Raw genomic sequence first — 25,769 nt, 5'->3', positions numbered from 1 at the left:
AGAATGTGACTTAACTGGGATATGGGTTTGCAAAAATGTGTAAATGAATGCATGTGTAATTATTCTATCTGTATTTTTCTGTTTTGTCTTACTGTATTTCTGCAGCACATCCTTGGAAAATAGACCCGCAGTGTCACTGGGTTCTCCCTGCTTTAATAAAGAATACATAGAAATTAGATTTCAAAAATCTCTTGGTTTGTGCCATGCTCATGTTATATTAAGCCCACTTTGGAAAAGGCTAGTGAACAGCCCCTGTGACTTAGTGATTTTCATGATATAGATTTAAAAAAAAAAACAAAAAAAAAAAAACAAAACTTTTTTGGAATTTCTGCATCAAGTTTCATTTGGTTTAACAGGGTAAACCTCAAATTGACCTGACTGGCCAAACTGAATAAAGCAGGCAGCTGAAATTTATCCAACCTGTCCCGTTCACTTAAAAAAAAAAATAACACCTAAACTTAGAGGAATTCATGCTGACAGCAAACCAGTGTATAACAAGATTGTACTGTTTGCAACACCCTAATCAAATCAAATAATTTAAGCAGTTTTACTTTTTATTGGGAAAAATAGCTTGAAAATTGTTTTAATCCTTAACTATGCACTGTGTCTACTATCAAGCATCTAATGTGTTAATGACAACAGTAGATTCAGCTTTGGATGCCTTAGCCGAGTTCTGGTTCTCCACACACAGTGGCAGGAAATGACACGCTAACACATGGTATTATAAAGCACAAAAAAACAACAACTTTATTTACAAAAACAGACCACTGCCCCCATCCCACAAACCCCTAAATTCAGTGACTACTGAGGAATGCTATGTCTGCGCTTGTGGCTGAGGTTGGGAATTTTACAGGACTGACAAGAACACCACCCTGTGCAAACCTTCAGTATTCTTCCACCCACCTATTCAGTCTGAGTTCAGCTTCATCTGATGCCACAGGATGCAACACTGTATGTGTCCTCTCTTTGGCTCAGACTGGGTTAGAGGTTGGCCTCTGTCTGGTGACTGTCAGTTTGTACATTTACATGCATTTTGAAAAAAGTCTAATCCATGTTAGCCCAACTCAAACTGGACTTTTCAATGCATGTGGACACGTTAGCCCAACTAAAATCTAATTTCTTAAAGTTGGACTAACACACCTAGATAATGAGGCTGGAAATTAATTCACCCTTGCATGTATACACCTCAGTTCAATCCAAACTGTACTTGGTGTTCTTGGCATGCCCCACACTTTCCACACCAGACTTAAATCCAGAAGTCAATGAGCATAAACACTTAGCACAGCGGAAGTCGCATCATTGTCTACCTTCAGATATAAGAGAGAGTGCACTACATTTCTGTAATGTATGTAAAGGGCTGTAAAATCTGTCCATATTTTCACTATTTTATATAAAACCCATGGCTTAGAAGTAGGGTAAACAGGATGAAATTCCATATTAACTAGTTGAGAGCAGGCATATCATAAAATGCTGTGACTGGACAATGGGACAAAGACAGTAGACCAGTTGTGATAGAGTTATAACTCTAGCCCAACTTTACTATGGATGTAAAGGTACTGATTTAAACATGTGCTTCGATTAGCCTGTGGCTAAATTGTTATTTAACACAAGGAGGACCAGTGGTGTGTGAATCCTGTTCACACATCTCTGTGTGTGCATGACGCTCATGACAGCTGAGTACGTAAGAAAACTTCACACATCTGGAAGTGGGACTACATGCAATGGAGTTATAGTTATACTGGCCGGGCCTTTTGGCATGTTTCCGTGTAATGTGTGCTGCTGTGTGGTGCATATGTGGTTCCTGCAGACAACAGCGCAAAGGAGGTGTAAATAACAAAGAGACTTGTCAGTAATTGAGTCAGCTTAAATGGGTGTGGGAGACTGACTGTAATACTGTTCACACAACTGTGTGTGAACACCCACAAGCTCTGAACTTTGAATGCTGCAGTTTGTATTTGTGATGCAGAGGTGCATTAGGCCTACCAGTCTGACTGAGTCATGTACAGGGATGACATTTTGTATTGTTCATTGTATTCTGGTGTGTTTTCCCACAGTCAGGCGTTTAAAAAATACATTAGTCAATCAGTGTCCTTAAAAAAGGTACAACGCTGTTTGCTTAGAAGGCGTAGCGAGTGCGAATGTCCTCCAGTTTCTTTGAAACTTCGGGGGGAGTTCTGTCCAGCTCTTCTGCCACACTTTTCTGCTTGTGAGGGTCCATACTGTTAAACTGCTCACACAGATCTCCATCAATCACATTCTGAAGAGGATAACAAAGAGGACAAGGATGACTCAATGGTTTTTAACAAAACATTATGTTAAAATGCACTCTAGGAATAGATTTATAGAAGATGAAATTAATTCTGGATTAAAGACAAAGAGATGAAAAACTCAAATACAAACCTTGACTGGGAAGTAGTATGATCTGAAGCTGAGATGATCTCTGCCGCACAGTGGGGGGAACTCAGAACGCATGTGCATCTCTAAATGCTGGAAGAAGTCATGGTCCTAAAAAATGCAGTATAAAGAACAGAGAGAGATGAGGGAAAAGGGGTGCTGGAGGCACATTTTATGGGTAAAAAATAAATGGTGAAATGGGACTTGAAATGTGACAGGTATTTTTAGAGGCCAGACTAATGTGTTACTCTCTTTTGCAGTCTGGTTGTGCGTTGATGTTAGTGTCTTACCTCGTGAGATGTAAAAGGCACCAATATACCAATGCCTCCGGACAGAGTTGTGTAGACCAGCGACTCTGAGCCTCCTGGAATCAGAGTTGTTTTCTGGAGGGACAGCACCGTCTCTCCTACGTGGTAGTTCACAACTACTTCAGCCTGTAGAGACACAAAGGGAGAGAGAAAGTCATGTGCTTTTGTTATCTGGTTGGATTTAACCCTAGAGTGTTGTTCATTATCACTTAAGGTGCCTACACTATCAGATTGGTGGTAAACAGAATTTCTATTTATTGACTTTTCTGCTCTTCTTCACCTGGAATGACTCTGGACAAAAATGTTATTTTCATCACTTCATGTGACCTAAACAATATTTAATAAAAGATAAAAAAAAAAAGGTTTAATAAGATTTACAGAAAAACTTTTTCATGTTGAACCCATTAATCTATTCAGATGTTAATTCATGCAAGGCAGTACCTAAAAGTTAGATAAACCAAGGAGACAATTCAAAGTTTAACCCCTTAACACCTGAAAACACAAATAATAAATATTCTAATTTTTTTTAACTAAAATGTTCATGTAACTTTCTACTGAAATTAAAAAGAAAAAAAAAAAACATAAAATGTAACAATTATATTTTAGTATCTCATCTCATTAGGTGTTTTTGGTAACTGATAATCCACTTGAGGGCATTTTTTTTTATCATTTATCAGATTGTATTCATAAGTTTTTTTGAGTAATTTATTGAGCATATTGATTGGATAGAGGTATCATACAAGTATTTATCAAATATGTGACAACAGGCATTAAGGGGTTAAGAGAGAAAAACATGGTTAAAAGTGCAAGCCAGGACAGGAACAGATATTTAACAGCACAAGTGCTGTGGTGATAACTCTTCAGTTTAGGATAATACACTCTTTACCCTTTACTGCATTGGGTCGACTATGATGGATGAATACTTTTAGGTATTTTTAATCACTAATGCTACATGCAATTATAATTTGTGTTCAAAAAATGGGAAATTATACATTCACAAACATCACTAGTTAAGAATGTTCCTTTGGCCACCCCCATGATGCTATGTTTCGTTTTTGTGCCACGTCACAGTTACTGAATTGCAAATGCAACTTTCAGCAAAGACAGTGAGGATGTGAGACGGCCCACCCCTGATCAATCCCTGCTCCAAAAAACAATAAAAGAACACATAACAGAGAGACAAACTCCAACAACCTAAAACTTTGACTTCCTAAGAATTCAAACATGTGGAAAGCTGATGAACAAGTGATGCAAAAAGCACTTCATTTATGTTTTATCTCAAAGATAACAAAGGCTTTAGATTTAAGAGGCTGTGTAGTAACCTGGATTAAACCAACAAATTGTATGTTTAATTAAGTATTTTGAAATTAAGTAGATGAGCTTCAACTATAGACATGAAAAATTTGATCCGATAGGATGATATCTAATTGGAGCCATTTCAGGTCCTCAACTGATCAACTGTCCTTACAACAAAATGTGCATAAAAAGCACAAACATAATGGGCTCTGTGCTGAGACCACGGCCTGAAAGACACGCACTGTCATCGTCTGCACATAGGAAATTGGTCCGGATGGCTGGCCCTAATCTAATAATCATCAAAAACCTGCTTTACCAATAATCAGAGATGGTTATCAGGTTGCACTGCAGATACAAAGAAAGCATTGGGCAGTAATGAAACCTCGGTATTAGTCGGTGCTTTTTTTAGTTCCATGGCGTCAGTGCCACCCATGTTCTGTATGCAACTCTGCATCCTAGACACAACAGAGTCAGACGTGAACCGAACATGGCTCCTCTCTGATGGGAATCCATCACAAATCAGTGTCTCCTGAGAGACAGCTTGTCTGATAAAGATTATTTTACTGCTTCTTTATTGGGGAAACTTTACACTCATTCTGTTAACATACAGGGTATCAGGCCTACCTGCAGGATCTGCATAAAACGTGAAACATGATGTGCACCCACTGAGCACAAGTTAGCTGATAAACAGGCATTTGTTTATGTAACCAAATAAGTGATGGAATCCTAATGGAGCAAACCATGGCAGCGCTTTTAGGTGGACGTTAACATCAGAATCCTTTAAAAGTTATACAGGTACTAAAAACAAAGAGCAAGTTATTTATTTTTTTCAATGAACTGATATGGATTTGGAAAAATGTTTATTTTATTGCTTATGTTTACAGGCACACTAGTGCTTCCTCACCTCCTGTAAAGGATAGTAACACAACAAATCTCAACATAAAGCAGTAAATACAAGGAGACTTTAGTTTGGCAGCATCTATTTGTCTCAAATCATTGACAACATGAGTTTATCAGAGCCTCTTAAATCTTAAATCAGGAGTGTGTGGCCCTGCACAAGAAAGCAAAACCCCACACACAGCACACATAGAGTATCTTAAATTCACTTAAAAACAACATTCCACTCTGGTGTGGAAAATTATTTTCAGTTCATTTTTACCAGACACATGCCTCTGCCACAGAGGAAGATTGGAACCAAAGCGAAATAAAACATGTGGCTGAGGGGGACACAGTTAAAAACAAGACTCACATGGTATCTTTGTTTTTTAGGTTCAAGGCACCAAAAACAAATCAGGACTGGGTTAGAGTAGTCTAGGAAGGGTTTAGCTTGACCAAGATGAGTCCAGGTTAGAGTTTATTTATACAATGAAAATGATTACTTAAGTGTCGCATGACTGTGGTAATGTTTTGTCTTGCCTTACCCTGAAAGTGTTTGAAACTTTTGTTAATGTCCAAATATTAGTTTTAGAGCAGCAGGCCTGATTCACACAGAGATGGGTGTAAATATTAGAGAAACTTACACTGATCAGAACAGATCATATCAGCTAACATTTTTAAATAAAAAATAAACCTTTAATTTCTCTCGGGATTAATAAAGTTTCTGTTCGTCTGAATTAAAGCTTGTAGTCATAGCTCTTGGTGTAGTGCAACTGCTAAGTTTATTTAATTTATATACGTTAAGTTATTTTTACAGACTTATATAAAGGACTTTTTGATGCATCACAGAATTTGTGTTGCTTTTGTTTTTGGTATGCCTTACAGCTGTTAAATGTAGGTTAATGACCATGCATGGCTATCCGAAGCATAACTCTACCAGGTGTTCTCTATAGCAGGAATTCTGGGGGACTGCTAGCCAAATTAGCTTAAATGCTGATCTGCATGGCAGATATTGGCCCTGTTTACAAACATCTGCCATATGATGTGGCATTAAACATCAGTTATCGATGTTTATCTGTTGTGTCCAATCAATTTTATGCTAGCATCTGGTATATCTAGATGCTGAATCAAATAAAACATCTACAGATGGATAGAAAAGGGACCAGTTGGACAAACACTGATCTATTTTCGTGGTCAATGTGAGAGGAAATGTTGGCATGTTAGGAGTGTTACACCAAAATCAGAAAAGATTTGACCAAATATTCCGTAAAAATTATTTTACTCCAAGTAAGAGAATAAAATGCAGTAGGGAGGTAATTTAAACACAAATATGGTATTAATAATCAGCATGTATACGCAACTTTGTTGGGTTTGTGAGAAAATTTGAATAAAACCTTTACGGGACAAGCACAACTCCTAATGTCCATTAAAATCTTCAAAATTTAATAAATTTGAGAGTTTGCTAGAAACTCCTCCACTCACTTGAAGACATCCGGGGCTCAAACAATCTATCCTTTCATATTTAAATGACTGAGCTGTCTTTCTGAACTTGATCTTTTCAAATTAATTGACTAAATTAGAGTGGAATGCATTTAATTCGATGCAAGGCAGCATTTAGTCAAACCATGAATAATAGGTAATTGAGTTCATCCACTCACATTCCAACAGACACACAATTTTGGGTCAAGATAAATGCAAGAGTCCACACCTACTTCTAAAAACAGACACGGTGTATTTCTAAACTCAAACAGATTCTCAATCAATGTGCACAGAGGCAGAAATAGCTGACAAACAGCGTGTCACAAAGACAACTGGGACCAACTTATAATGTCTCAACTGGAGGGACTTTCCCGAACTATCTGCTACCTAAACAGTTTCTGACCACAACTTAAATTTGGGATGAATGATTTGAAGTGCATTTCTCCACTCCTTGCAAATGTGTCTGGGTGTTTGCACAATTGAATTTGTCAGTAGGTTAAACTTGTGGTTAGCGGTGTTGTGCATTTTAAATGTGTGCATGTGTTGATGGTTGGAGGAGGCATTGGGCCAGAGTCCAGCACAGGCCTGACATCCTGGCAGCAGAAGCACCCAACCTGAACCACTCAAATTTACACAGCCCAAGAGCACAGAACAGAAAACCAGACGTGACTGCTTTACCTAGAATCCACTTTTACTCTTTTCATTGTCACAGTTGATTCCTAACATAAATACAGGGGAAGTGACCTTGACTCTCACACAATTCAGCTTTATGATGAAGACACTAATGGCTTTTGCACCATTTTTAAGATAGATTCCAGCTTATTATTATTATTTTCTCATACATTTCAAGTAATTTTAATACTTGGAAGACTGGCAAGATGGTTTCTTAAATATTTTTAGGGATGCAAGATATTGGATGTTTCAAAATATCCTATATGCCAATAGATAGACTAGTATCCTGGTTTCTTATCACTGAGTCATATCTGCGCAAATATTTGTGATGTTATTTTACATCAAAAAGGTTTGAGCAAATGCGATCACTGTCGGTTATTTTGGGTTTAACATGATAAAATGCCAACATCCCGTTGAAGAAATGGTACCCACATCATTTCAACAATGGGAGAAAAGAAATTAATCTTAAATATATTGAGAATGTGTGCTTAAAGGTAATAAAGCATCTGCAGAAAAGAGACTGAGAGAGTGGCAAGCAGTCAAAGAGATATCTCAAATGATAGGCTTAATTTTACTTGATATTCTAAATTATTTTAACTATAAGGCTATTAAACAATTGTTAGAATTAATCACTACGACAGTTTGGCAGAGTCTCTGCGAAAGACCGAAGCAATTTGCAGTTGACTGAATTCACTAAATAACTGTCGCGGAAGCAACTTCAAAATAAAAGCATGTGAAAACAGGGGATGCTCAAAGTGGGCCTTGAAAAAGGTTATGCTTTCACTTTGAAAAGTATACAGGAAGAGTCACCGTTCATAAATGTTAAGGACTGGGATGTTAGCGCTTACCGAGTGCCGTCTTTCCATCTTCAGCTCACAGAGCTGTAATTCACTGTAACCCATGGGGTGAGCGGCCATTCTCCGTCTCCAGAGTAAACTATGTGCATGTTTCATTCATGGCTGAGAAATGTAACTGTTCAGTTCACATTTTATCTAAATATGAGTGTGTTTTTACACGAAACTGCAGTCAGTTCACAGACTGATCCTCTGCCGACACAGCCACCCAGATCACTCTCACTGAACAGCAGTTCCTCCACCACTGAGACAGCATTTCAAAGTGTTTTAAATGAAGTTAAATCAAAGTTGTGCCTGCACAGGTAGTCTACATCAGTCAGGAAATGGGATGTGGCGTATACATGGCACAATATCCTGTTTTCTTTTGGAGTTCTTCTGGTAGCAAAAAACGGGTTTCTCAATACGGGGATACTGTGATATCAAGGTTTCTAAAGATATGCACAAAGAGAAACCGGGATACTCAAAAAACCAGACAGAAACCAGGACACATGTAAACACAGTCACTAAAGGCTTTTCTCTGACCCCGCTTGCATTTAAGAGTGTGGTTGACACACTAGGACAGATAAGAACAGGCAACGCTGCTGTAAATGTGAGTAATTGTGATGTGAACATATAAAATTATACAAATTGAAAAAAAAAAAAAAGCTCTGAAATGAAGATTGGATAAAGAAAAGTCTAACGAAGTATGCTTTCTAAAATTTTAGACCTCTCATTGGTAAAAATGAGACTTTAAAGAGCCACAGCAACCCTGATACAGTGCTGAGGGAGTGATCTGTTCTATGTTTGTGAATCACCTTAGCTGATCTGATGTTACTATTTATTATTTATGGTCATTATGCTGGTTCTGATGTCAGAAACAATATAATGATAATGTTGAGGGTTGTTGTGTATGTAGTTTACACCCTGTACATCAGGTAGTTAACTACAGCCTGAGCTCCCTTCTAAAGGCACCCTCCAGTATGTCACACAGACTCTTTCAATTCCACTCATGACACAGCCCAATGTATGTGAGAACATCAGTGAAAAAACAAGTATATATCTCCAGTCTAAGAGACATGAATACACTTCTGTGTCACGGTGACAGGCAAAATGGACTTTGAGGCACGTCAGCATTAGCCAATCTCTAATTTTGAATGGACCAAAATTCCAAAAATGGACCACTTCACTTTCTCTCTTTTACTGGCAGGTTAAAATATGAGATATTAAACCTTAACCTTAAAACCTAAGATCTGTACTTTTTTTCAAAGCTTCCTTATTTTTTGGATACAGGCAAGCAAAAACTGAAATTGTATTGTTTTAAAAACTGATTTCAGCATGTACTCAAGAATTGATAATTTTGATAACCTTAATGAGAATGACTGCTTTACCTTCTGTGATGCTCCATTAAGGAGGCCTCTATCCCACAAAGCTTTGTTTCCTGTGGGGTCTTCATCCACATCATCACTTGTATTTGGGGGAAGACGAACCTGAGAAGATTAAGCAGAAAGTGGAGACACATTTTCCTGTCAGGTTTGTACTTCTCTGAAGAAAAAACTATTCATTATTCAATGTCTTGCTGCCTCTCCAACACTCCAACCAAATCAGATACACATTCACTGAGCAGTCCCCGTGTTCATACTTACTATGCTAATGTTCCCAAACTTGTCAGCGGAGGCCATGGTGTCGTAGTCCAGCAGACATGCCGTGGTCACCCAGCGGGGATATGTGTCATCAGCAAAGATAATGAGCTGATTCTCATTGCGCCGATAACGAACCCAGAACAGACTCTCCTGAACGTCAGACACGATCACACGCTGGCCGATGGTGTAGATGCCGGACACCAGGTTGGGAACATGCTAAAGAGACGAGCAATAAAGTACATGATAACTTTATGGAGGAGGAAAAATCTCCCTTTTTCCAAAAGGGGAAAATGACGTAATGTAGCCATGTTTGATTCTGCTGCCTGGTTAAAGAAGAAGAACAACAAACAAAGTCATAGGATGGTGCACAGGGACTACAAGAATTAATACTGTAAGATAGTTTTATTTTTTAGGGCACCCTGTGCACCTCTTATTGTAAATGAACTGTTCCATTTGCATCACTTAAAGTCCACCTAATTAAATCAGATGAGCCATCTTTTATTAAGGAATCTGTTAAAAAAAGCTATCAATGTAGGTTAATAAGCAGGCTGATCTTAAAGGTCACATATTTGACCCCTTTAAGACAGGTTTATATTGTTCTCAGAGGTCCCTTAAGCATGCCTGTGAAGTTTGTTGTGGAAAAATCCCTCCAGTATTGGATTTTTGCATGTCTAAAAACCCCTCTGTTTCAGCCCTGCTCAGAACGAGCTGTTTCTGTATCTGTAGCTTTAAATGTTAATGAGCTGTCTGTAAATGGATGTGGCTTAATGGATGTGGCTCTCCTGATCGTCCTCCCCCAGGAGAGGAAGGTGGAACCTTTTATTTTTGGATAAGAAACCTAAATCGTACTACCACTGCTTAATCCTGGGAAAGCATGAACTTGGACAACACGATAAAATATAGTGATTATTTACTTGTCTACCAAATTTTACATGCTTAAGCTCCACCACCACTTGAAGAGTTCGTAAAAACCTAACTCAAGCAGATCAACCAGAGCAGGCCTTAGAGGTGACTGTGTCATACCATTTTGAAAAAGTGCCTCTGGTCAAGCAGTGTTCTCATTTCATGCATCCCAGACCTGGAACCAAATACCAAACACAATATGCGAACTCCTGACCCTGACTTCCTTCTCTAAAAACCTTAGAGCATGGATAACCAGATCTGTGCTTATAACTGTGTCTAATTTTGTATGTATTTCTAATGGGCTTAGTGTGTTGGGGCACCATCTATAATTGTTTACTGTCACGTACGTAATTACATCTATGTATGACATTTTTGTGAATTAGTGCTTACATAAGACATCTATGTATGCTTTTTTGGTGCAATATTTACTCACACATCTGCATGCGCAAATGTGTGCTATGGGCATCGTGCAATACTATACTCAACACAGCACTTTACAATCTTGGACAGCAGGGCAATGTGCAATACAAGATATACTTTATATTTCTGTGCAGTAATTTTGGCAATGTGCAATATGATGAGAACCTGAGTCCTCAGGCAGCTAGCACCATGCACTTTAGCACTTGGCACTTTAGCACTGTGGCACTTTAATTAGCACTAGCACTTTTTAATTTACTGTGTATAATTACCATGGTTCCCCAACTCCCAGCCTGTTCTTAATCCAGACGGTATGTCCTTTAGTTTGTTCATAGCTTATGTGGCCCGACATGTGGAAGATGCCTCAAGCAAGGTTAAGCTTCCTCATTCGGGCCACCTACGACACCCTCCCCAGTCCCAGCAACCTGAATCATAGGTACAGCTCAAAAGAAAACTGCCAGCTCTGCAATGCCCCAAACCCAAGCCTGCACCACATGCTGTCCAGCTGCAAAACAGCTCTGGCTCAGGGTCGGTACAGGTGGCATCATGACCAAGTCCTGCGGAAGCTGGCAGAAGTCCTCGAGGTACGCAGGCTGGAAGCGGCCAAAGACCATCCTTCAACATCACAGAAACTGATCCATTTTGTTGGACAAGGAGCAGGGGCTCAGAACATCGCCCAGAGGGAGAGAAGATCACTGCTAACACCTGGATGCATCTGGAATCTAAGAGTGGAGCTCAAGTTCCCGCCAGAGATAACTACAACTTCTCTGAGACCAGGCATCATACTGTGGTCCCCCTCAGCCCGAGCAGTGATCATGGCAGAGCTCACCGTCCCTTGGGAGGGAGGAATGGAGACAGTTTACGGAAGGAAGAAGGACAAATACAACCAGCTGGCAGCTGAGTGTCGAGAGGCGGGATGGTCAATAAGCATCTGCCCTGTGGAGGTTGGCTGCAGAGGGTTTATTGGAGCTTCCATCCAGCGCCTCCTGAGGAGCCTGGGAGTGACCGGGCCAAAGCTAACAAAAGCATCCAAGGATTTGGCAGAGGAGGCAGAAAGAACGAGCTTTTGGCTTTGGTTGAGAAGGAAAGAGAGGGCTTGGGGAAAGCAGGGTCCTAGAGGTAGCTGCAGGGGGCAGTAGGGAGAAGTCCCTACCATTGGCTCCACCATCGCCAGATGTTCCAGGAATAATGGAGCAAAACATCAATGAAGGATGGCTCTTGGCTGATGACCCTGCAGCTACTCAAATGGCACCATCGGAGGTGAGTCAGGCGGAAACGCTCTGCAGGTAGCCCTTACCTGTGCTTAAACCTATGTATGTTGCTTGCCTTCTGATACTCTCAGTGCGTTTTATTCCTATTTACTGATGTTTATTTTTGTTCTCTGTGTTTACACCAACATGCTAATGGGACTGGGGATAGAAATTAGCCATTGGGCTATAATCCCATGTATTTACATGGAAATGTCCATTAATGCATATTGTCCCATTTTTAAAAAAATAAATGAATCTCAAACCTTCTTCCAAGCAAGGAGGGCCAACAGAACCTGACGTCGGTGCTGACTCCCAACATGAGGTCATGAGGGGAAAATCTGAGGACAGCTTGTTTTAGCACACATTCTTTCAAAGGTGGGGTGGGTGGGGGTGGGGTTCTGATTCTTAGGGGGGATTGTTGACAGGCCAGGGGCAATTATTTTTGTTGGAAAAGTCTTAAAAAGTGTATTTTGCATATGTGACCTGCAATATTTGACTATATTCTTTTTGCTGATATCTGATACACTAAACTCTTCTAGCTAATACCAGTACTGACAAAAAGAAACTTTGTTTTCCTTTTAAGAACATTAGATCTCTCCTGTAATAGAACTAAACAGTTCATTTTATTGTGACACTTAATTTGTTTTAGAAAAAGACATCAAAGAAGATATTTTTGTTAAACAATAATTAATAAATTCTACAATATGATAGATGTATTTTTTTTCAAATATATACTTTAGTAATAAAGAACTGAAAATATCTTTGGATTTCATGACCAATATATGTAAATGTATTCTTAAAGTAATGGTTAAACTAGCGCTGTTCCTAGGAGAATAATTTCATAACCAGTTGGGCGCAGATTATAACAGCGCTTTTAGTCAACTAGTCTAAAGCCAAGAAAACACCTAGAAATCATATTCAAGTATTCATTTCACAGCAGTGAGTGAATGGTGTTAAGTTGGTTAACAGAATACTGTGGATGATGAGGGCTTATTTGGGATCCTGGCAAAGGTTATGTGCTCTGTGTGAGAAGGCCCTTTGACACAGAACACAAACTCTGTCCGTAGCATGGACGTGCTTTCGGGTTATATCTAATCTACAATGGAAGCGGTGGAAATGCAGGAGACTTATTATTATTGAATTAAACTGTTAGACTCAGTTAAAGCAGTGCCGTTGTTTACTGTTAGATAAAAATAACATCAGTATCTTCACATTAGTGTAGAGCCACAAGGTTCTAGGTTTAGTTCTTTGGACATACACCGGCAAAATGTAGCTTTTTAAAATAAAACAAACAAAAAAAATTAGCGACTTAAGCATACTGCAATGAATACTGTAAAGGATTATTATCTTTTTTTTTTAACAAAAGAAAAAAAGTGGTTACACACATTTGTTTCATTCAATCCTATGATAAAATGGCTCTTTGACAAAGTCTAAACACAACAAAGACACTTAGCCTTTATTCCAGGGGTGCTGGAAGTTATTATAATTGCAATGTTGTTTACAAACCTTATTGGTAAAGTGAATTTCATAAGGATAGCCTTGGCTAGCATGTCTGCATTTACCTCATAATCTGGATTGTCGTCATTGCTGTTCTTGTCGTCTAAAATACCACTGTAGCCATCATCTTTGCACAGTTCTCATTATATTATATAATATTGTAGAAATTGTATCAGTACCATCACAGTGTGGCTAACTACACTGCTAGTATGTGGAAGTTTTTAAGAAGAGCCAGCCTACATATGTAAAACTATAGAGTGTAAACTGTGACTTTCCCTTCGGGGATCAATAAAGTATGACTTTACTTTACTTTTACCTTGTGAACAATGAATTTTTCATTTGGGCCAGTTAGAAATAAGCTACACCACTGAATTGTTTTCATCTATCTTCCACCATAGCAAGTAAGTTGAAAATCCCATTGTGAACTGTGGGAAAAATCTAATTATTTTCTAAAGTCATTCTTTGAGAGCTCCGTTAATTGTTAGGAAGAAGTATGCCAAACCACCCTAGTGTCAATAAATAACAGCTGTTACCAGCACTGCATAGAGAAGGGCAACACAAAACAGCATTCCTACTAAGCCTGAACAATTTGGGAAAACGATCTAATTACAATTTAATAAAAATTAAATACATTTAATATGCAATTATTTCTTAAGTTTCTCTTCTTATGTATTTTCCAGCAAACACAAGCAATAAGTCATTCTATACTATAAACAACACAAGTCGATGGTCAATTAAACTAGGGCTGAAAATGTGAAAAAATATTGGATTTTGATCATTTTTACTCATACTGCAAACTGGATAAGAATTGCTGTATTAAAGGGAATTATAGTTTCTATGTCATTCTCATATTTAATACGAAAAAAAAATCAGAAAAAATAAGAAAGTAGGATTTTTTTTGTGGGTTATTCTACTTTCTCATATTTAATACGAAAAAAAACCCAGAAAAATTAAGAAAGTAGGATTTTTTTGTGGGTTATTCTAAATACATGGCACTTGAATGATTGCATGATATGTAATGTATAATATCTCTGCTGCAAAAAAGTTTTGAACTGGTGTTTTGACACAAATGTCATGTTAAAGACATATCACACCTTCTGTGATTTGAAAATCGCAGCAAGCCATAATGCGATTTAATTTAATTTGTGATAAATTGCTCAGCCTTATTTCCTACACATTGAACCAAAAGCTTAACAGACTATCATTTAGGCTGAAAGAAGGACTGCCTCCATCTCCAGAAACCTAAGTACTAAATGGATCAGAGTTACAGCCAGTCAAAACAAATGCAAATTAGGGTATAAAGACAAATGGCTTTTCTGTATTTATCAGCTGTGCAGTGATGACAAGGCTTAATTCAGTTCCATTCCTATTCAAAAGTGTTCTTACATTGCAGTCTGGTTTTTCACATCAAGACAACAGTGTGATTTTTAAGTTTTGATCAGGTGCATGCATGTGCCTATATTTAGTTTGTTGCCTTACCTTGTTTTCACATTTGCGAAGCAACTTCTTTTTGCCAAGGTCGTAGATCCTCAGCAGTTTCCCGACTCCAACTAGGACTCTTCCTTGGAAAGGAGCAATGGCCAGAGGCACATCCTCTACAGGAGTCTGTCAATCAAAACAAACAAAATGTAGCTACATATATTTATACAGTATGTATTACTTTTGAAAACAAGGGCTATGTCAAGGCACAGGGACGCATTGCTCATGTGTCTCAGATCTGATTTGTTTGCGACATGCTTACAGCCAAAGTCATAAGGAATCTGATCTTTTCCATTAAGATCTGGGTGACTTTCAAATGTGGTTCTAAATCACTTGCACGTGACCTAAGCTGAACAGAAAGGTGGGAAAGCAACACTGAGGGCACACATCACAGATCTGTCCTGACAGGACAGGCGGTAGACGGGTCTCATAACGTGAACCAAGTTCAACATACCCTGCATCCTGATTTCTAAGTATTGCATCACTTCCTGTTTTCCTGCTGCTACTGTGTTGTGATGTGTGGTTGTGGCTGTCAAAAGAGCTGGTGATAAACTGTTTCCGTGTTACCTCTGACTTCTTCTATTACTGAATTGCTAAATGCACAGATTGTCATCAAGTATTCCTACTCCTCAGCGGCAGATCTGCTAAATGATTTTCTTTTTGTAATCACTTTACAATTTGCTCAACTTAACAGTTCTTCTCCGCTTGTTTAATCAAATGTTAGGTTACTTCTCGTCCATCCTTACAAGTAAGGTTATCTGTATTAAATGTAGTTTATCTAGATTTGAAAGCTAGGGTTTCTCAATTGAACACACGATTATTCACCACCAATTCTAACTCTTTGTTTGCATCCAAACTTAGCTAGCCACTTGTGGCTGGTGTGTGCCAACCTGGTGTCGCTTCCCCCTGGAAGCCAAGAGGCAGTGGTTGGGTCACCATCCTGGGAAAGCATAAGTTGCTTTGGTTCTGGGATCCCCCTGTTTTCGCTCTAAAAGTTTGTTTTTAAATGTGAAAAACAGATAATGCAATTTTCTAATGAAACACAAATTACCTGCCTGCAAAATAGCCCTACATCCTTACATGGCATCCAAAAAGATGATTAGATCACATTAGAATATCTTGTGATTTGAAAATGCTTGAAAAAAAAAAAATCTGACAATAAGTACTTTTCTAGTGTTGTTCCTTAATTTTAGGACATGAAAATTTAAAGGCCAACAGTAATCTTCAAGAAAGGTGAAACAATTCATCGTTGCTGACTTAAGTCAATGAGAAAATTAGTCTGATGAAAATGCTGATTACTTGTTTGGTTATGTCATTGTGCATTGTGTTTTGTGCACCCAGCGCTACCTTTCCACCAAACTCAACTCCAACCTCCCTTCCTCCTCCCTCTGTGAATGCCTACAGGAAATCAAATCCTGGTTGTCCCACAACTTCCTAAAACTCAACAGTGATAAAACTGAAGTTCTTCTTATTGGAACTAAATCCACTTTTACCAAATCTGACAGTTTTTCCCTTACAATTTATCATTCCTCAATTCCTCCCTCCCCTCAGGTGAAGAGCCTGGCTGTCATCCTCGACAGCACACTATCTTTCCAATCTCACATCAATAACGTTACCAGGTCAGCTTACTTCCATCTACACAATATTAATCGCCTTCCTCCATCCCTCACCCCAACCTCTGCTGCTATTTTAGTTCACTCACTGGTCACTTCCCGGATTGACTTTTGCATCGCCCATCTCTTTGGTCTCCCCCAGAAATCCCTCCAAAAACTTTAGTTAGACCAAAGTTCTGCCACCTGCATTATTTCCAGAACCCCCATCCAGCAACCACATCACCAGTTCTTCAGCAGCTACACTGGCTCCCGGTCAGCTACCGCATCGTCTTTAAGATTCTACACCTGACCTTCAAGGCCATCCACAACCTCCCTCCCTCCAGACATCTGTAATATTAACTCTTTCCATTTTTAAATCTTGTCTCAAAGCCCATCTTTTCAAACTGGCATATTCTGTCTGACTGATTTCTTTCAGCCAACCTACACTGTTTCACACATTGTTTTAACTTATTACTAGCTTGTGTATATTTTGGAGACTAATTTATTTTTCTTCTTTTAACCTTTTCTTGTAAGGTGACCTTGAGTGTTTTGACAGGCGCCTATAAATAAAATGCATTATTATAATTGTTATTATGCTGTCTACATAAATTATATAAAATACTACTTAAATTGAGATGTTTTCAGGCCGTGAGAAGACCAAAATCCCTTCAAGAGTCAGTGACCAGTCAACAAGCAAAATAGCAACAAGTCCTTCCCGTGTCATTATAGAAACAGTATCATGAATTTTTTTTTTTTTTTGAAAGGCAAATAAACATGAGGCACTAATTACTATCAATCAATACAGAATGGTTATTTTTTAGTATGACTTTAGAAGAGCTTCTGCTTTAATTCCTTTTTTCTTGCTAAATTATGCTTGAAACGAGATTAAAGCGTTATAGCGTCAGGAATCTTTTTTCATTTTTTATTCATTCATCTTGGACAATTATACTTCACACAACATTTCAGTTATCACAAGTCAAAATGTCTGTAAACATCTTTTTCTAAATTGTATATTTGCCCTCACAAAATCTTTGAACCATCATGTGTTCAGAAAGTGCAGCACAAATTAAGTTGCTGTGCAGAACCACAGTGTTTTGTAGATTGTAGATTGTGACTGTGAAGTGTGAAATAGGGGTGAACTCTGACAGATGAGAAAATAAGGTCACTTAAGTCTACTGTATGGTTTTGCTGTGGGCCTTCAAACAGGCATATCACTTCACCGATTCATGTTTAAGCTTAAATGTGTGGCTTGAACATCAATCCTGTCACATTATTTTTAAACCAAAGAGGAAATATGCATACAAAAAACCCCAAAGTACCTCAATGTTTTGCTGATTCTTTTACCGTATCAGTATTATGTTTATGGGCAGCAGTGTAAACCTCTGATGCATCTGTCTCCTTATGTAAACTTTGTGATGCTAACCACTCAGAGTTTGACTCTGATAGCTTCTGAGTAAACACAAGATACTTGTGCCCTACAAAGCATCAGCACTCAGTGAAGAAACCCCTAACCCAGGGCTATTCAATTCAAATCCAACTGGGCCAAATTTTAAAGTCAAGAAATGTAGCCAGGCCAGACATTTTCGGCGCCCAGTAAGCAGCTGGCAGTGTCAAATTTCTAACCATTTCAGACCAATTTGATGAAAAATATGTACTTTTATTTAGTCTCCCTATTAAATTTGGCACCATGACAAAAGCACATCAAAAAGTGCAGAAAAACACGACAACAGAGCTGTTTTGAACATAACCTGAGGTAGTAGAAATGTTTTTTTTTTTTTTTCCTCACTTGAATAAAATAAATAGAATGAAAAAAATTAAATTAAATTCTGTAAATAACAATTCTGGTCACATCTTGCCCAGGCATATCTTAAAGTGCATAAAAAATAAAATTTGCGCAGTTGTAGCTACAGTTGAGGAGGACATGATTTATACTGGGTATCTTGGGGCTACTTCTGTCAGCATCGCTAGCCACGCTTCAAAACAACGCAATGCAATGTAGTTAGACTGTTGCTAGGCTACACACGGAGTGTTGCATTCACGTTTTGGAAAACCGTGGGAATTTATGAAAACTTGCAAAACAGGTTGCCCTCTGCATCTCTGGCATGACCACAGGCTGGGCCACTTGGGGGTTGGATCTGGGCCGTATATGGCCCCAGGGCCGCTAATTTAATAGGCCTGCCCTAACCCATTACTGCAGAACTGTGGATTTATTGTTTATACTATGTTTTGATTTTCACTGAGGTGGTTTAAAAAGACTTTAAAAAACATGAATAACTGATGTCCTTTTAAAGCCAACAAAAGTATGTAGATTAAAACCTGGTTCTGCATTGTTCAATGCTGAACAACCTAAAATGTTCGTAGGAAGAGGACCATCAAGCTTTCAAATGAATTGCAGTAACTTTAAGTAATTAATAAGTATTCATATTTGTATTCGGTATACTTGAATACCCAAATTTAAGTATTTGTGCTTGGTCTGGGCATCCGTATTTGTGCCATACTGTATAAGGACAAAATCCTTGTTTTCTTTTCTTTTGGAACAAATATCATACATTAACTATTTTGTCCCAGAAGAAAATCAGCACCAGTAAAAAAATGTATTTACAAAGTCTTAAAACACCCACTACATGTAAATATGCCATGTTATTTGAACTATTTCAAAGTCTTTAAGATTTATTTCCATCCAAAAGCTGTAATTCTGTAAGAATACTTTTGAACAGCTGGGCCAAAATCGGGCTAAGTGGTTGGGAATTTCCTCAACCGTTAAAATAGTTGATGACACCATGCTACAATAAAAACAATTGACTCATTTCCCTTTGAAACCATTTGGAAACCACTTTAAAAATGAATGTGTACTGTCTGAACTGATGGACTCTGTTACTGGTGTTTCCAGGGAACAACAAAGCAGCGGTGCGCATGGTTCCTGGGCAGTAACATCTGCATTTGGTGTCATTAGGTTTTCCTGGTGGTTGTCCTGCCATGTTTTTTTTTTTGAAGACTTTCTCTCTTTTAAGTCAAAGCTTTCATCTCCAACCGTGACCTACTAACCTAAATTTCATTTATAATCAGCACCCTTTGCTCCAAACGTAATGATCATGTGAAAACATCGTCGTTCCTTGTTGGGAAAAGTGAGCTCAGCTGTTTCACATCAGTGATGATGGAAAATGTCAATTCATTTAGGCTTAACCCCTTTGCTCTGTGTGCATTTTTAAAAATCTGCCATCTCTAATATTGGGAATTAATGTAATTTATAAATGATTTAAATCAGGCTTAATCCCAATGGCTGTAGACCTACAGGTTTTTAATCTGTGGTTCCTTGATTGCCTGTACCACTTAATGTCAAGGTAAGAAACAGCAGATGTGGTTTAGATGTGCTCATGTGTAATTACACTTGTTTCACCTCCTACAGGCAAATGAAGAAAAGATGTTGCTGTTCTGGATGAAGATTCATCTCAAGTCAAAGAGGGTTATTTTCTTTTGATGGTGTTATACAGCAACGACTACATGAAAAGCGAGTGTCCACTTTTTTCATAATCTCCCTTTTAAATTTGACAACATGACAAAAGCACATCAAAAAGTGCATGAAAATACAACAACAGAGCTGTATTTGAACAGAACCTGAGGTAGAAGAAATGTTTTTTTTCACTTGAATAAAACAAAATAAAAAGAATGAAAAAATAAAATGACAGTCTGTAAATAATTTGTCACATCTTACCCATGCATATCTTAAAGTGCATAAAAAATAAAATTTGCACAGTTGTAGCAACAGCTGAAAAGGACATGTTTTATACTGGGTATCTTGGGGCTACTTCTGTCAGCATTGCTAGCCATGCTTCAAAACAACGCAGTCAATGTAGTTAGACTGTTGCTAGGCTACACACGGAGTGTTGCATTCATAGCCTGAAATACTGTGGGAATTTATGAAAACTTGTGAAACAGGTTGCCCTCTGCATCTCTGGAATGACCACTGGCTGGGACACTTGGGGGTTGGTTCTGGGCCGCTCGTGGCCCCTAGGCCGGATAGGCCTGCTCTACACTCAGCCTGATGGCAATTATTTTGTCACAATCAAATCCAGCAACAATGGGGATGGCCAGTCAAAGTAACTTTTCAGAAATAGTCTCTTCTAATTGATGGTCTGTTTTGCTCTTGTAGACCACAATGAGGCATTAGTATTTAATTTAGTCGGTTTTTATACCAGTGAAAAAAATCCTCACATTATGTTTATCAGAAATGTCAAACTTACCTTGTGCACAAACTCCAGTTTCTCTCCTCCACCAGTGAGGCGATACGTATAGATAAAGCCACCACCCACTGATCTGGGGTTTAGAATCATGTCTCTTGCAACACCCACCAAAACGTACCAATCATCCCCAGTGTTGGTGAAACGACACACAGCAACACTGAAAAATATCAAAAACAGGGAAAGGGGACGACAGAAACATGAATTTCAGGCACTCATAAAAAAACATCTGCAAAGACTATCAGTGGTTTCTTGTGGAAATCAGTATATCTAATATAAATTGAAGCTGCCTCAGGATAGATAAAGCTTTACTCAAATAATCCATATGCAAGTTATCTTTCATGGTTAAAAATGAAATTTTGTTATGGCAGAACACAATGCTTCAATGCTTCCACTAGACTTCCATACTATAGGTGGATAAAAGTTCTGCAGGATGATTTCCAGACTAAAAAATTTTGTGTAAGATAACTAATCATGTCTAATAGAAATGACTGATAAAGTTCTACGTTTTAAACTGGTTAAAGACAAAGTATTTATTTCAAATAAAACTGTCTATATGCTAAATGTCAAAAGTCTAAAAAACACTTAAGAGTATAGAGATGTTAAAAGTTACAAACATCCTAGCTGCCAGTGTAGAAAGACAATAAAACATAATAATTCAGGTCTATTAAAAGCTTCCTTTCCTATGAAATCCCCACAAAAAAGTTCTTTCTTCTTGGTTATATAATCCCACACACATAATAAAACATGATTCCCTGAATGTTCCTTTGTCCAATTGAGCATCTAAGGACATGAACTGTTGCCAAAAATATTCAGCCAGTTAAGAAACAGTGACAAGGTTCTTGGAATTTTGGGGGCTGACTTCAATCAATGAAAAAGACCTCACAAACAGGAAACAGTTCACAGTCAGGATCTGGTCTCTGTTACCTTAAGTGACCCCACCACAGCCATGTAACACACAAAATAAAAATCTTCACCAGAACTTCAGTGTGGTCCGTTTCTGTAACTGTTAATCATGTGTAATCTCGTCTCATCCTTTCATAAAATTTAACCCCCTTTCTTTCTGTAAATTAATCCCTTTGAGCTTCTGTAAAACCATTTTTTGAAACACTTGATTGAAATTTAACCTAAGAACAGAAACAGAAAACAGATATGTTGTTAAGGGACGAGCCAAGCCAATCCAGGTACCGGTTTGAGTCAGACTAATAGAGCAAGAGATTGGTGACAAGTGGCTGATCAATGGGACCAATATATTTAGCTCAGCTCTATGATATCCTGTGTTTACAGCAGCATGTGTGTGTTCTACACCTCTGCCCTCAGTGCTCTGGTAGGTCTGTGCAGGTTAAGCATTTTGGAAGTATTTCATCCTCGTTACACCAACAACTTCCATGACTACAAGAAATGTATGCACAGCTCATGCTCCAAAGGATGCTAGTTTAACTGTAGGTTTAAAAAGAAACAAAGAGACAAATAGAAAAAAGTGAACAAAATGAAACAGTTCATTTTCTCAGCTCCATTGCAGATACTGAAGTAACACCCAGTAATGGTTACAAAGGGACAAAACACTTAAACAGGTTCAGTGTCTCATCCCATGAATAATTTCCACAGGTGCTCTCTCTGGCCTCTACAAGAACATTTATCACAAGAGTTAAAGGATGTAAATGGTATGACTTTCACAAATACCTGGAGCTTTAAGGTGCACACAGTGCAGTGCTACAGGCTACAACCTTCCACAGATTACACACTAGTGACTTGATTTAAACTGCCATCAAGACTGGTAAACTCCATTAGTTTTCTGAAGTGCATCATATTTTGAGATACAATACTAGCAACATAAAAAGCCATGGACAGCATAGGAGGGCACAGCTTCAGCTTAATGCTAATTATTTAAACCGTTTAGACTGTTTGAATAAAAAAATAAAATTGAATAAATGCAAGCGGTTAGCTCAACCCCTTAAACTCATTATGTATCTGAAAACCTTGGTTCTCAACTAGTGGGTCAGGAGCCAAAAAGTGGGTCATGAAGCTATTCTTCAGTTTGCCACATATGTGTCAATGTGCAGCATAAGTCATAAGCATAATGTGTTTTTATTTCAAAAGAAATGTCTCAATCCCTTTGTTCCATCACATCCTTTGTTCCATGTGAAGTCCAAACTGCCTCATTGTTCATGAAAAAAAATTATTTATGATTTAAACTCGCTTACCTGAATGCAGCTTCGTTCTGCTCCAGCTGCACTAAGTCCAGTGTTGAACCCTGTATGGGGTTGACAAGGCGCACCAGTGACGCCCACTGTCCCGCTCCTGCTTTAGGGGACCCAAAAATTGCTTCTGGGAGATTCTCATTAAGGAAGGCAGCAGCCATCTCAGCAGCAAGCTCTCTTTCATCCTCACCAGCAGCCTCCACCATCTCCTGCAGAGGCCAGAAAATAAACAGCAAAGCAGGTCAGCAGGAGGGCTAATCACGGCTCTGCACCAACTCGAGAAAAGCTACTTCGACAAAACTTGAAAATGAAGCTGTGTGAAGGAAAAAAAACCCAAAGAAACAAAGGTTTGAAATAAATTAAGTGTAAAAAAGTAGGTCAGCATAGGTGTTTTCGTTATTTCAATAAGCAAATGAATCAAAAGGTTCCAAACTTTTTAAAAACTTAAGATGCTCAGTCACACTTTAACTAACACTGCTGCCAGCTAAGAAAAAGAGCACTATTAAAAAAATCCACAAATACATCGATAACATTCAGTGCCAACATATTTGCTCAGGAATTTTTCGCCATTTTTTTTGTAATAGAAAACAAGACATTACCTGATTATCAGGACTTTTCATGAGTGCTGGCAGCTGTGAGATGAGCAGCTGACTAGCCGTCGGTTATTTACAGTTTTCTACTTTTCACCTCTTGACTAAATAAAGACAAAAAATTATGACTAGCTTTTTCTGTAGCCTATAATTAAGATTTGGTTAAACAGTGTATCAGCCTCAATTGTAATGATTTTTACATTCTTTGCAACTTAATAATAAAACTTACCTCCTTAAAATGTGAGGTCACTCTTTATGTATTTCATTTTTACCTTTTGATTGGATTAGCCAAAAACAACTGCGATAAAACAACCCAAGCTAAACAAGACACATGAAAATGACATCCCAGACACGCTTCCAAAAGCTTTTGGGAGGGTGCCCAGACATGAAACAAGTAGCAAGTAAACACAATAAACATCGAACAACACAATGGCCCCTTAACAGTACATTAGTCCAACATTTATTCAAAATACAATGAGTCCTTTCCTCAATAGTGATAGCATAAAGCATTTCCAAGCTCCAGAGATGGCAGACCATGAGCAAGCACATGATAGTCAGTCCACACCTGACCACATTAAGCAGTCTGAAAAAGCAGGAGCAACAACTTGTACTGAGTTTCTGCCATATTTTTAAGTCATCATTTAATCTAAGTGGTTAAAGCTGAAAACACTATTCTTTCATGACACTGTCTTTTAAATGTAACCATTTATTTCTAATATTAAAATGTAAAACTACACATCAAATAATGCAACAATATCAACTTAATGCAAGAATTAGTAGATTTTTTTGGTAATTAGTGAAGAACTATATTGTCTTTCACATAACTGAATTCACACAACAAGCTGTTGCCTTGAAAAGTCACTGGGTTTCGGGGAATTAAGTGTTGGATGCTCAAAATTTCCTGGGCCAGCTCCCTCAGATGCCTTCTTGTGCTTATCTTTATTTGACGAACCATGGAGGCAAGCTCTCAGACCCACCTGGCTACTTTTTTCCCACAGGCCGACTATTTCATATGTATGTGGAGAGCAGTGCAATGATGGGGGCCTGCCATGGTATCAAAAAAGGGACTGATATTATTAGATTTTTACCAGAACAAGCCCACCTTAGAGAATTTACCAAATTGCTGCATTTACTACAGGTCAGACAAAATGTTCAGAAATGCACATTGTTTCAGCTCACCATGCTAATCAGAAGCTGGTCTAAGTTTACACAGAGGCATCAATGCCCCATACTGACAACAAAGTTGCAGCTCTTACCTCAGCCATCTGTTGCTTTCTCTGAGCTTTGGTTGCTTCAGTGTAGGCATTGTGGTCAGTCTCGATTAAAATCAGGTTGTTGGTTTCTGGGTGGATGACAAATTTCCTGGGAGTGTATTGCAGAGGAAACGCCACCTGGTTGAAGACGGCTCCTAGCTTCTCCAAAGCCAAGATTCTGTTAAACAAACAATGAAATGAAGGAACAGAAAAGGAAAACAGCAGAGCACTAGTGATGAAGAAGACTTTGGTTGAATAGTGTTGTGCTGTAATATATCTGGCCTTGCGTTCCAATTTTACCAATACTTAGCTTAATTATTATCATGAATTAAACTGGATCTGCTGCAGGCATTAGTATTGTTGGTCTTGATCCTAAGTGCAAAGTGTTTCTTCACTACTGTTTAAAGGAGAATACACTACAAGATTCTCTCAGAAAAAAAAAAATGCACAAGGCTTCCTCCTAGTTGTAACTTTTTAAAATAACCCTGGATATCAGTTATGAACAAAAAAAGATCAAACAATAAGCTTTGGCAGCTTTTCTTTCAGTGAGTGAAACTGGTCTAAATCTGTTATGCTGAAAGCATCGACCGTGGGGTTTTCAGATGCATGATAAATTAATTTTTTACGAAGTTCAAAGGAAGACTGGCCAAGTTTAAGGCCAAAGAGTTCAACTGGCAGCCACACAATGAACAAAATTATTTGTGGTGTCATTATCTAATTTTTAGGTCTGACTTTTAAGTTAAATAAATACAGAACTGTGTGATACATTAGAGAAAAAAAGATGAATCTGAAATGTTTTTGTTTGGGACAAAATGTTAAGAAGATGTTGGGTTTACACCTGCTCATTAATA

General features: G+C 38.3%; 1 protein-coding gene across 2 annotated transcripts in view; it reads right to left on the bottom strand.

Moving 5' to 3' along the window:
• Nucleotides 1-657: 657 nt before the first annotated feature.
• Nucleotides 658-25,769, bottom strand: part of sf3b3 (splicing factor 3b, subunit 3) — a 43,110-nt gene continuing 17,998 nt past the window's right edge. For both annotated transcript variants that reach the window (XM_041795801.1, XM_041795800.1), the window contains exons 19-27: nt 24,922-25,096; nt 23,079-23,284; nt 20,878-21,034; nt 15,045-15,170; nt 9,502-9,714; nt 9,247-9,345; nt 2,685-2,828; nt 2,401-2,505; nt 658-2,257 (exon numbers count right to left, since the gene is read on the bottom strand). In XM_041795801.1, coding sequence (XP_041651735.1) covers nt 2,117-2,257; nt 2,401-2,505; nt 2,685-2,828; nt 9,247-9,345; nt 9,502-9,714; nt 15,045-15,170; nt 20,878-21,034; nt 23,079-23,284; nt 24,922-25,096 — 1,366 coding nt within the window. In that variant the 3' untranslated portion in view covers nt 658-2,116. The remainder of the gene's footprint in view (nt 2,258-2,400; nt 2,506-2,684; nt 2,829-9,246; nt 9,346-9,501; nt 9,715-15,044; nt 15,171-20,877; nt 21,035-23,078; nt 23,285-24,921; nt 25,097-25,769) is intronic.

This window comes from Cheilinus undulatus, linkage group 9 (assembly GCF_018320785.1).
Source record: "Cheilinus undulatus linkage group 9, ASM1832078v1, whole genome shotgun sequence".
NCBI classification, from domain to species: Eukaryota; Metazoa; Chordata; class Actinopteri; order Labriformes; family Labridae; genus Cheilinus; species Cheilinus undulatus.
Note: the sequence above shows the minus strand (reverse complement) of the source record. Positions and strands in the feature narration are given on the sequence as shown.